The 12,748-nt window shown below is 40.4% G+C and overlaps 1 protein-coding gene across 1 annotated transcript; it reads right to left on the reverse strand.

Moving 5' to 3' along the window:
* Positions 1 to 254: 254 nt before the first annotated feature.
* LOC123755271 (uncharacterized) lies at positions 255 to 1,019 on the reverse strand. Its single transcript, XM_045737725.2, has one exon. The coding sequence runs from the start codon at positions 1,017 to 1,019 to the stop codon at positions 255 to 257; it is 765 nt and encodes a 254-aa protein (XP_045593681.2).
* Between the last annotated feature and the right edge of the window lie 11,729 nt (positions 1,020 to 12,748).

Genomic DNA, 12,748 nt, shown 5'->3' on the forward strand with positions numbered 1-12,748 from the left:
GCAATTGATTTTTCCAAACATAAAATTATCAGTGATTAACGATCCGTAAAACGAGTAATGCATTTATGATCCTATCATTAATGACATCACAAAAAATCCTATAAGCACATAACTCATTGTCAAGGCTAAAATGACCATTGTCTGCAAGTCACCCACTTTTGTCTGCTTTTGTCTGCTCGATATTATTGTTGTGTGGGGCCCCAGCAGGTGTGTGGGGCCCAGGAGGTGGCAACTGCACAGTGCTGCCGTTCTGGTCATTTTGGTGACTCAGCACTGGAGGTCTGTGGTGCTGAGAGTATGGCCCATGTTGACTCAGCACTGGAGGTCTGTGGTGCTGAGGGTATGGCCCATTTTGACTCAGCACTAGAGGTCTGGGTTGCTGAGAGCATGGCCCATTTTGACTCAGCACTAGAGCTCTGGGGTGCTGAGGGCTTGGCCCATGTTGACTCAGCACTAGAGCTCTGGGGTGCTGAGAGTATGGCCCATGTTGACTCAGCACTGGAGGTCTGGGGTGCTGAGGGTATGGCCCATGTTGACTCAGCACTAGAGCTCTGGGGTGCTGAGAGCATGGCCCATGTTGACTCAGCACTAGAGGTCTGGGGTGCTGAGAGTATGGCCCATTTTGACTCATCACTAGAGGTCTGGGTTGCTGAGAGCATGGCCCATGTTGACTCATCACTAGAGGTCTGGGTTGCTGAGAGCATGGCCCATGTTGACTCAGCACTAGAGGTCTGGGTTGCTGAGAGCATGGCCCATGTTGACTCAGCACTAGAGGTCTGGGTTGCTGAGAGCATGGCCCATGTTGACTCAGCACTGGAGGTCTGGGTTGCTGAGAGCATGGCCCATGTTGACTCAGCACTGGAGGTCTGGGTTGCTGAGAGCATGGCCCATGTTGACTCAGCACTGGAGGTCTGGGTTGCTGAGAGCATGGCCCATGTTGACTCAGCACTAGAGGTCTGGGGTGCTGAGAGTATGGCCCATTTTGACTCATCACTAGAGGTCTGTGGTGCTGAGAGCATGGGCCATGTTTACTCAGCACTATCGGTGGATGAAATGTGGAATAATATCTGTATCCATACAGACAATACCAAGCAAAGCAGGGGGGGGGGGGGGTGTGGTGCTGATTTCCTACTCCACACAAGCAACAGGCACAAGTTCGGGTTAAACAGCGCTGACAGCTAGTCACACACCAACTCAAGTCCGTCGCTGGGCCTAGTATCAGTGGATGGGCGAGTAGTGCTGACATTCCAGCTTATACTGACGCCCTTCCAGAGGTGGATTGATTGATTTGATTGTTGCCGCCGAAGGCGACTAGTTTATTGTGCACCCCATACTCATCCTGTGAGCGGTAGCGCAAAAGCATTACAGAGGGCACAAAAGGTCTTTATCAGACCTCATCTTAGATTATTACATAAACAATTTCTTCAATCCTTCACACCTTATAGATACAATGTCAGCTAGTTACAGAGAAAGTGCTGTTACAAGAGCTACATATTTACAGTAAGTCATCATACATTAATGGTAGGTCTTGTCGTTAAAACATAATAGTTTGGCCAATGGGGATATTACAGAGTCATAGGGAAGCTTCTGTTTATTATTAGTCCTCACAATACACTACATGGAGATAGCTGACATCCTGACTCAGCCCCACCAGACAGCTGGATAATTGGCCGTGGAATGGTTTACAATCCACACTAACACATCCATCTCAACTCAGATCAATAGCCATACAAGTGTCCTTCATGGCATAGAATCAAGCATTATCTTGGATCTAAATCACTAGGTCAAGTAAGAGGGCCATCTTCCATGCTCTAATGTTCTCTCGGTCAACACTATGATATCGTTATAGAACATGAGCTTTAGTTGAGATCTTCCGAGATATATCGCGACTGATATCATCGTCAAAAATTAGGAGCATTATCTGAAATTTTCCAAGGAATATCACGATGGATGGATATAACTAGATGGAAGAGCAACATCAATAAAAGTAAGAGTAAAATGATGGAAATGGGAACAAGTGCCAGGATATCAAAAGAACAGTACACAATAAAAGGAAACGACCTCCCTATAACGACTAGAAAAAAAAAAAAAGACCTGGGTGAGGACATAACACCAAGCCCAGCCAAGACATAACACCCCAGAGGTACATATAAATAAGATAACACCAGCAGCATTCTCTACATCAGCAAAAGTCAGAATATTTTTCAAGAACCTAAGTAAATAGTCATTTAAATCATCGTTCACTACCTACACGAGACCGGTTCTTAGGTAGGCCATACAATTGTAGATCTCTTATCTAAAGAAAACACATAAGGAAACTCGGTAAGATACAGAAGTTTGCAACGAAATTTGTCTTAGAATAAAGGAGGAGGAGGAATTAAGAAAACCTGAAAGAACTAGACCTTATTAGAGAAAGAGAGAGAGAGAGAGAGAGAGAGAGAGAGAGAGAGAGAGAGAGAGAGAGAGAGAGACAGAGAGAGAGAGAGAGAAAGAGAGTAGATATGACAGAGTCGTACCATGTTTACTCTCTTTCATGAAAAAGGAAATGTTCACATTGAATACCAAGAGAATAAAAGTGGAAGTTGGTCAGGATTGAATTATACAATCGGCAGTTAGACATGCACAGTCCAAAAGCTAAACTTTGATCCCTCAGGCACATATGTGTGAGTACAGACGTGTACACACACACACACACACACACTCACACACACATACACACACACACACACACACACACACACACACACAAGACAGGGTTAATGTACTTGGCTGGAGAAATGTCGCTAGCGAAGTATCTCAAGATTCATTTCTTGCACCGGTATTGTAAATTATCTTAATAAATAATATTCCTGAGGAGATATACATAGTTACGTGAATAAGTTTGCAGATAATAACTTGCTGTCCAGAGACTTTCATGACTGTTTTGGGCCCTAAAGTGACTCCGAGAGAATGATTGAAGCATCACTTAGCAGACGAAATTCAACTTAAGTATCACGAAATAAAATAGGAAATTAGGTAAAAACTAATGTAACTAATTAGGTAAAAACTAAAAATGTAATTAGGCAACATTTATACCCTGCAAATTATTTGAAAAATATATTAAAAGCCTCAAGGAGTGGGTCCGTCGCCAGAGGATCAAATAGACATTGCCAGAAGAACCTAAGGTAGATTGCAAATTTAAGAACCACGTAAAAATTTTATGGATGGAGAAATATAAAGAAACTGAGATTAAAACTGGAATATGCAGTAGCCCAGTAGTAGCGGAGCCGGTCGGCCGAGCGGACAGCACGCTGGATTTGTGATCCTGTGGTCCTGGGTTCGATCCCAGGCGCCGGCGAGAAACAATGGGCAGAGTTTCTTTCACCCTATGCCTCTGTTACCTAGCAGTAAAATAGGTACCTGGGTGTTAGTCAGCTGTCACGGGCTGCTTCGTGGGGGTGGAGGCCTGGTCGAGGACCGGGCCGCGGGGACACTAAAAGCCGCGAAATCATCTCAAGATAACCTCAAGATAGCCCATACCTCAAAGATGCACATAAACAGATTTAGAAAGAATGCAAAGACACGATACCAATAGCACCAGGAATGTTGTTGTTGTTGTTTTAGATTCAGCTACTCGGAACTAAAGTTCAAAGTAGCACGGGCTATGGTGAGCCCGTAGTGGACTTACCTGGCACAGGAGCGGGGCAAGTAGCACGGGCTATGGTGAGCCCGTAGTGGACTTACCTGGCACAGGAGCGGGGCAAGTAGCACGGGCTATGGTGAGCCCGTAGTGGACTTACCTGGCACAGGCGTGGGGCAAGTAGCACGGGCTATGGTGAGCCCGTAGTGGACTTGGTTCCCGGAGCTTAAGAACTTAAGATGTGAAGGCAGGCTGAAGGCGTTAAACATACCAAGGCTATAAATTTAGAAGGAAAACGTGGAGATATGATCACTACGTAGAAAATAGTAACAAGAATCTACACAATTTAAAAAGGGCGATTTATTGAAACCTGGAACTTCAAGAACAAGAGGACATGGCTTTCAAGCTAAGGAAATAAGATGCCGAAAAAATATAAGGAAAATAACTTTAATACAAAAGAGTTATAGAGGATTGGATCAAGTTAAATGAGAAGGTTGTAGATGTCAAAACCATCAAAAGTGGACAAGATTGCCTATGACAAAGAGTACTGGGAAGACGGGACACCAAGAGCGTAGCTCGCATCCTGTAATAACACTTTGGTAATTACACTTTTATAACTACAAACACACATACAGGACCCGCACGAGTTCATTAACACCTGTATGAGAATCTTGGCATAACAAACAAAGTAGCACGGGCTCACCATAGCCCGTGCTACTTGGAACTTTGTTCCAAGTAGCAAATCTTTAACAAAAACATAACAAACAAAATATCTCTCAACACCTAACTATTAGAGTAAGACTCTCTAAAGAAACCTATGATATCGACAATTATGTGAAAAATTAAACTAATCCAAGACACTTGGTGCTAACACGCCCAACCACTTGGGCTGGACGGTAGAGCGACAGTCTCGCTTCATGCAGATCGGCGTTCAATCCCCGACCTTCCAAGTGATTGGGTACCATTCCATATCGCACCGGCCCATCCCAAATCCTTATCCTGACCACCCTTCCAAGTGCTATATACCCATAATGGCTTGGCGCTTCCATCTGATAATCCCTTTCCTTGGTGCTAAGACAATGTCATCCCCCATACTGTAAGCTGAAACTTCAAGCTGAGCCAACAGGTGACGGAAGACATGCTAAGAACCTCCTCTCCCTTGGGTTAGCAAAGATGTAAGGGGTCTGACATGTAATTACCATGTCTTTCAATGATGTTGAATAATGCAGTGACCTAGCGACACAATATGCTAATTATTAGTTAAACATTGAGGATGAGACGGGGATAGAAAAATATTATGGATGTTGCTGTACAAAGAGCAACAAATTCAACCTTGAAAAAAAGTCTGCCATTGAACCAGCGAGTGTGTGTACAGGATAAGACCTGATTCTCAAGTCTAACATATGAATGGATGGTAACGGATCACTTACACTAGCAAATGAGTTGAATCACTTGGACTGGACGGTAGAGCGACGGTCTCGCTTCATGCAGGTCGGCGTTCAATCCCCGACTGTTTACGTGGTTGGGCACCATTCCTTTCCCCCTCCCTCCCATCCCATCCCAAAATCTGATCCCTTCCAAATGCTGTATAGTCTTATACCACTTGGAAAGGGTCAGGATAAGGATTTGGGATGGGGGATAGCTTAGTGTTCTACGACACTCAACTATCACATTAGCATGTAATAAAGGATTTGTCTTGAGATTTTTATCAAAAATATATATAGTGCAATAATAAAAATTTTCAAAGTTTACATAAAAAAATAAGCAAACAAAATGATGTTTATAAATATTTATAAAATCAATAAATGTACTTAGGAAAAAAGCCTTAGTTATATTGTATTAGTAAAATTTTTTTGACATAATTCAATATTTTTTTCTCCCTTCCTATTTATGCTACGATGCTGAGACTTGAACCAGTTGAAGCCCTATTTCACATACAACTGTTCAGAAAATTTTGATTGAAATCGAACCAGTTTTCATTCATTGCATATTTATTGTTATGCCCCCCCCCCCCTCCCTCCGTAGTGAGATGTGGAAGGGAATTATGAAGAGAAAGCGCTAAGCGGAATAATTTTAAGTATGGCGTTGTTCTGACTAATTTGACAGCATAATTGTGATTTAGTACAGACAGGGGTTCTAATATTTGGAAGCCAAAGTCCAATTTAGAGGATACAAAAAGTCTGATTTAGTCCCACTTGAAATCTGATACAGTGTTTGCAGTTGTTTGATGTAGTGATGACAGTATATAATGTGACGTAGTTTGCCATAATGGTGGCAGTCACATTATTCAGTGCAGTATGTAGTTTGGCATAAGATAGGCAGTAGCTGAATTTATTTAAGACATTATTATGATTTATTGAGCAATTTGATTCACAGGAGTCAACAGGGTGATTAAGTACAGGTGGTTATTTAAGATCGATTGTAGGCTGTTATAATGACGGAGAAGGTCTGATTTAATGATGGAATAAATCTATCTTTGCAGCATTTGGAGACTGAGTCAATAACAGTGAAAGTCTTACTAAGTGGCCATGGAAATTTAATTTAATGCCTGCGGATGTGTGAATTATTAGTCTTGGAAATCTGGGTTAGTAGTGGTGGAAGTCTTATCTTAGTCAAGATAAGTCAAGTCTTAGTCTTGGCGGTAGAGTTGACTTAGTGGTGGTGAAAGATTGATTAATAAACGAAATAGTTGCTGTTTATTTGGGTAGGAGCGGCGGTGTGTGTGTGTGTGTGTGTGTGATTAGGTGTTGGCTTGAGATGTTTACTCGTTATGGGGGGGATAAGTAAGGGTGAGAATCCATTAGCACGCCGCGTGAGATATGAGACCTTTCAACTCTTGCTCTTTGAACTGTTCCTTCCTCGGCCAAACAAGATGATGAGAGCATATCTGATGCAAGCTACATAGAGCCAGGAGTCACGGTGTTAAATGGTGTACCTTAGGAAGTGTAGGTGGATGAGTGTGTTGTGTGAGCTAAGTATATATCGAGTTGTGTAAGTATGTAGCTGAGAAAATAATTCACAATAGGTTCTTCATAGGGTACATGAGGCATTATAGGTGGTAGAGTAGGTGATGTGTGTGTGTGGCAGGATGCCCAATGTAGTTGTGATTGTATTATTCATTGTAGTTGTCATTGTAGGCTCCACTGTAGTTGTGACTGGGGGCTTCATTGGAGGAAGGGTGGGTAATGTAGGTTTACAAGAAGTTGTTCGAGAAGTAGGATGTTCAAGGAAGTGTTCGCTTGTTTAAGGCAGGTTGAATGTTATGGATGTTAGAGTAAACATCAATTAAGCAACAGCGGAGTTGCAGAACCTGTGGAACGAGTGATGGCCACCGTATATTGACCACTGTTCCCAACGCCAAGAAACTACCGTACTAAAGTGCCCTTATCCTAACCCACCAGAGGACCCACGTACAGAAAACGGGGGGGCATTACGTCAACTTAGCGATCGGTTACCATTTTAAAGTACGACATTTTTTGTCCTTCAAAAATATGAAAGGAGAAAAGGTGAGAGGCAAGAAAAAACAAAAGATAGAAAATGAAGATTGAAAGTTTTCAAACGTGAAAATTGGTTATGGATACGAAATTAATACTCAAACCAAACAATATAAATTTCATATATAAAGACAAAAACAGGTAGGGAAAATAACCAAAGAGGTGAAAGACACGTAAAAATCATTAAAGTTTGAGAAGGGAGCGATTACTGCCACTTCTGACCCCCCTAATGCCACCATCTTCACAACACGGGCTAGGTTAGTGCCCCCCTGGATGACAGGGGGGTTCCCTACCATCCAGTAACACGCAGGCTGGCGCTCCACCTGACTCTTGTAAACACAGGCGGCGGTGCCTGTGAGAAATGGTGCGAACTTCAATTATCTTTATACTTAAAAACCATATATAGATCATTCCTTTAAACGCTTTTTTTTGGGGGGAAGAGAGATAAAACTAACATGTTTGCGTTATGGTGCTATATCTATGCTCCGGTTATTCAACCTCTCCTGTTTAACATGTCACAATTTTAGCCCCATCAATTACCAATTTATTACCAATTAGCGCCATAGCAATTTTCACTTGTATTGTGTAGCAATACCAGTGAATTATTTAATTTAATATCATCGCCATATTAATATATCATAAACACATTTTTTTTAGGCCACGATAGGCGTGATATGGCATAGATTTCCACGCCGAGTTCTGGATAAAATACACTGAAACTTGAATAAATCCACAAGGGCCGCGACGAGGATTCGAACCTGCGTCCGAGAGCATCCCAGACGCTGCCTTAATCGACTGAGCTACGAACATTTGATACATCACGCAATTGTGATTTCTATGTGTGACACTGAAACTTTTTGCATTAACCTCACCAAACGTTGTAGTGTGGGTGTAGGGGATGGGTATAGAGGGGTGGCGGATGCCATGCTCCCTATGAAAGTTGGATGGCCCCCAATCTCCCTCTCGAAGTGAAATCGGCTTTACTATGGTGTGGGGAGTATTGAAATATATATATATATATACGAAAGCAGTCAAGCATTTAATGCTGAATTTATTTTCATGGTTACACGATATATCGTCATTTTATTTTCTTCGTGGTTTAGTCACACACACATACACATATATATATATATATATATATATATATATATATATATATATATATATATATATATATATATATATATATATATATATATATATATATATATAGTGTGTGTGAGTGAGAGGGGAATTGGGGTTATATAAATAATTCTTGCACACGAATTTTCTCTTAATTTCAGAGGCTCTTCTTCAATATGAGATAAAAAAAAAGGTGCTCCAAAGACTGACACCTGAGCCACAAATCTCAACACAAAAGGAAGTGACGACGTTTCTGTCCGTCGTGGCCCATTATCCAGTCGTGTAGTGAAGATGTGTTAAGAAAGCCTTACACGACTTGAGACTTAACGACACAAAACTTACGGGTTGTGTGTGTGTGTGATTTTGACCCACGTTACTGTGACTTACTGTGTACACACTCCATAGGTAAGTTTACATTTATAAATGGTCTGACATGTTTCAATAGGCTCGACTTAGGATCTTCAGAGGCACATGGATAGTTAAAGAGATCAACACAGTAATATATATATATTAGTATATTTTGGTAGCAGTCTTTCCTGTAGACATATATTGTTAAATATGACCGAAAAAGTAAGATTAATAATTCTAAGATGAATTAGAAAGATCGAGAAAATTCGTGTTAGAATTATTAATCTTACTTTTTCGGTCATATTTAATAATATATATATATATATATATATATATATATATATATATATATATATATATATATATATATATATATATATATATATATATATATATATGTAATATATATTCCTCTGAGCTTCATTGGTAATCAGGGAAAGTCGAAAATTCAAATCTGGCAGCAGGATGGTGCTTCTGAATATCTTCCTTATTAAGGCTACTCATAGCCTAGCTGAGAGAGCTTGGGCCTCACACGCGTGTGGGTCCGCGGTTCGAGACTCCAACAGCCCAGGCGAATGGAACAGTAATATATAATCCATGTGAGGTAACACGGAGTGATTATACAGTCAACAGACACATAGCTCATACGTCCATTTTGGCAGTGCTTATAGTAACGATGAGGACCATTGTACATATATAGACGTACGACGCACTTAGAAAGTAGAAATCGGTACTATTGAATTTAGACAAACAGGAAAAGGTTTTGTATTTATGTTGCAAAGACAACCTAAACTAACCTAACCTTCCTAGGCCTAATACACGATATCTAAGGCCCAATATAGTACATATGTGTGCTATACTAGTCCAAGGAATTATTTAATTTAGTTTTTAGCTTATTTTTTCGAACTCTATACAGTGAATAGTACCAAATTCTATTATCTAATTGCTTAGTACGTCAATGTTTGCACTATGGAGCACATAGTTACAAAAACTACTATCTCAACAGGAGGATGGACTCACAGTCAAGGCAATCTGGTCCTGCATTCTCAGTGCTCGACTGGTTCTAGGCGAGGGGAATATATTTACTGGAAGGGTTTTCTTTTAGGAGTATTAGATTCTTTAAGTGAGTTATTAGATTCTTTTAGGGAATACTGGTGTAAATACGATGTTACATGATTTTTTTTTATACTATAGGTGTCTAAAGGTCTTTCTGAATTGCATATTTATTAACCAAAAAAATAAAGCTATTTGTGTCTGTAGTTTCAATAATAAATTGAAACATATTTGGAAAAAAAAACTCAATGTTCAGTAGAGTTGACGAACTTATTAGATGTGTTTGTTATGAAAAGGTTTAGATTATGTTATAATTTACTAAACTTGTCAATGATTACCTTATCAATAAGTGCTTGTTCGTGAAAGAAAAGTGTGCCAAGGGGACGCACTTTATATCTGTGCAGGTGAAAGTCTTCAAGGCACTAAATTGCGAAGAATCATTTAACCGCCTCGTTTTACCGATATCAAAATATTTGCATGAAAAACCCCCCTCGTCAACATATTGCATTGTTTTACTTGTCTTACGCACCATTTTATTTTTCTCTAGAGAGCCCTCCAAAAAAAAACATAAAACTGCTTTGCACCGTCGACATTTTTGCCGTTTGCAGGTCAAAATTCCCATCAAAAACACATCACATCGTTGTCGAATGTTAGCAGGTATTGCATAAGCAACATTCACCACCACTACGAGAGCCTAGGCTATCGTAAGTGATCTCGGCCAACAAAGGACAATTGCTTGGCGACTCCGATGGAAGATTGCGTTGAAAGGTTACTCAATGTAAGACATGGTTGACTGACTGGATGCTCAGTTCATTCAGTTATTTAATCTGTAAATATATGAATATGATTTCTAGAGCTGTAAAGTTGCAAGCTCTCAGCGTTCTCTTACGTCTATGTTGCAAAGTTCGAAAAGCTAACAGTGTGTTAACTAGCGATTAATCTTGCCTACCTATAGGAGCAAAAATTCGTTCCAAGGTAAAAAGTGTTTAAAAATGATTCGTGAATATGATTTCAGCTTTCTGAGTTACCACAAAAATTCAATGTGTAATTATAAACAGAAACAGACTGTCCATAGAATTTTTTTTATTATTATTTTTTGTGTCGCTAATAAGCAAAAAAGGACAAGTTGTGTAATTATAAGGAGAGGCGCTAAGCCTGTGTGACTGCACATTACTTTGAAGGGATATAAGGGCAGGATAAGGTCTGGGATATGAAGACAGGATAAGGTCTTAAATATGAGAACAGGTTAAGGGCTGGAATATGAGGACAGGATAAGGTCTCAAATATGAAGACAGGATAAGGGCTGGAATATAAGGACAGGATAAGGTCTGGGGATATGACGACATGATAAAGTCTGGTATATGAGGACAGTTTAAAAACTGGGATACGAACAAAGAATAACTCCTGTAGGGTATAAAGGCAGGCTCAGAGCTGGGATTTGAGGGCAAAACAAAGTACAGAGAATTAATAGCAGGATAAATGCTTGGATGTGAGTAGGATGTGAAAGAGCAGTGCTTATATATCCTCTTCAAGAAATCCTTAGTAATTGATACTACAGCCAGCTGACACGAGAGAGGATTTCACACTCAAAAGTATACATTCATTCATGCTTTTTGTCCCCTGTATATTTGGTATCTTCCCGAGGTGAAAACACGTAATATAAAATGTGAGAATGGATTAGACAGTGAGGAAGACTTTAGTGATGAACTTAAACCTGACAAGCAGGAAGTAGAGAAGTATTATGATGATTGGCATGACGGGAGAAATGGTAATATTTTAGTTGAGAAATATTATTAGCGAAACTTTAGGAGAAAGTGGACAAGAAAAATGTCTCTACAAATTTTCATGATTTTTTGGGGTGATGTAAAAAGATGGACGGCTGGAAAAAAAAAGTTGACATGAGACTTGCCCCCACCCCGCGTGCGCACACACACACGCACGCACACACACACACACACACACACACACACACACACACACACACACACACACACCAGACTCCCTCCCTCACACTCCCTCACACAGACGTGAGACTCACTCCCTCATAAACACATGTGTCTCTCTTTCACATTAACCAGAATCTCTCATATTGCAATGCCTCGCTCCTTCACACAGCACCCTACACCACAACACACCACACACACCACTCCTCACCACACTACACCATGCCCCAAACACCACACTGTTACCAAGCTCATCTCCAAAATGCAATTTGTGTGTGTAAAAACTGGTTTATGTATTAAGTTACTCAGTCATAGCCAGTCCCTTGAAAACCCTGTCAAGTGGTTGGCTGGGACCCCCTTAGCTAGGACTGTTGCCCAATAGCTACGGTTCCCTCCTTGGTTCTTCGAGGATTTAGGGTTAATTTCAGCCTCCTATTAAGGCCCAGAGGAATCCCTCCAAAATATGAGTTACGGATTACTCTTACCAATAAGTCATATTGTTAAATTATTTTATCTTTTAACTTATTAAGTTATTTTATCATTTTTTGAAAACTGTCAAGCGATCCAATATCTATTGTATTAACATGGGGAACCTATATTCCAAAAATCTAGAATCCTCACTCTAAACCAGAGTATTTTCCAAATTCTTCTCTGAATGGAAACGAATTCCTCCTATACATATTATATACAATTTACATCAGCTACTCTCCTTCCTTCTCCTTTCCTCTCCCCTACTCTCCTCTCCTTCCTTCACTCTGGACCTTGTGTTCATCTACTCTTCACCAAACGCGTTCACTTGGTTTACTATTATAAAATACAGAGTGCCAACCTAATCAGAAATAGCCGAGCCACCCACTTAATCTTACCAGCCGATGGATAGAAAATGGGGGTTATCTGTTGTTGTTAAAGATTTGCTACCTGGAACAAAAAAATCCAAGTAGCACGGGCTATGGTGAGCCCGTAGTGGATGATTTTTTTAGGGGTTATCTGTGAGTCGCTGCCTTTCATAGTACTCATAGAATAACATTCAAATTGAGATATTAGTTGAGAGGAATGGATGCTCTACCGCTACTGTGTGCATCCTTTATACACCAGATTCCTTTCTCACACGTGCCAACAGAAAGGTTCTGAAAGTTAGAAACATATATATCTCCTAGTTTAAAGTTGTA

This window comes from Procambarus clarkii, chromosome 20 (assembly GCF_040958095.1).
Source record: "Procambarus clarkii isolate CNS0578487 chromosome 20, FALCON_Pclarkii_2.0, whole genome shotgun sequence".
Lineage (NCBI taxonomy): Eukaryota > Metazoa > Arthropoda > Malacostraca > Decapoda > Cambaridae > Procambarus > Procambarus clarkii.

Excerpts from the sequence above, each read along its gene's own strand:
- LOC123755271 (XM_045737725.2), bottom strand. The coding sequence starts at position 1,019 with ATGCTCTCAGCACCACAGACCTCTAGTGATGAGTCAAAATGGGCCATA.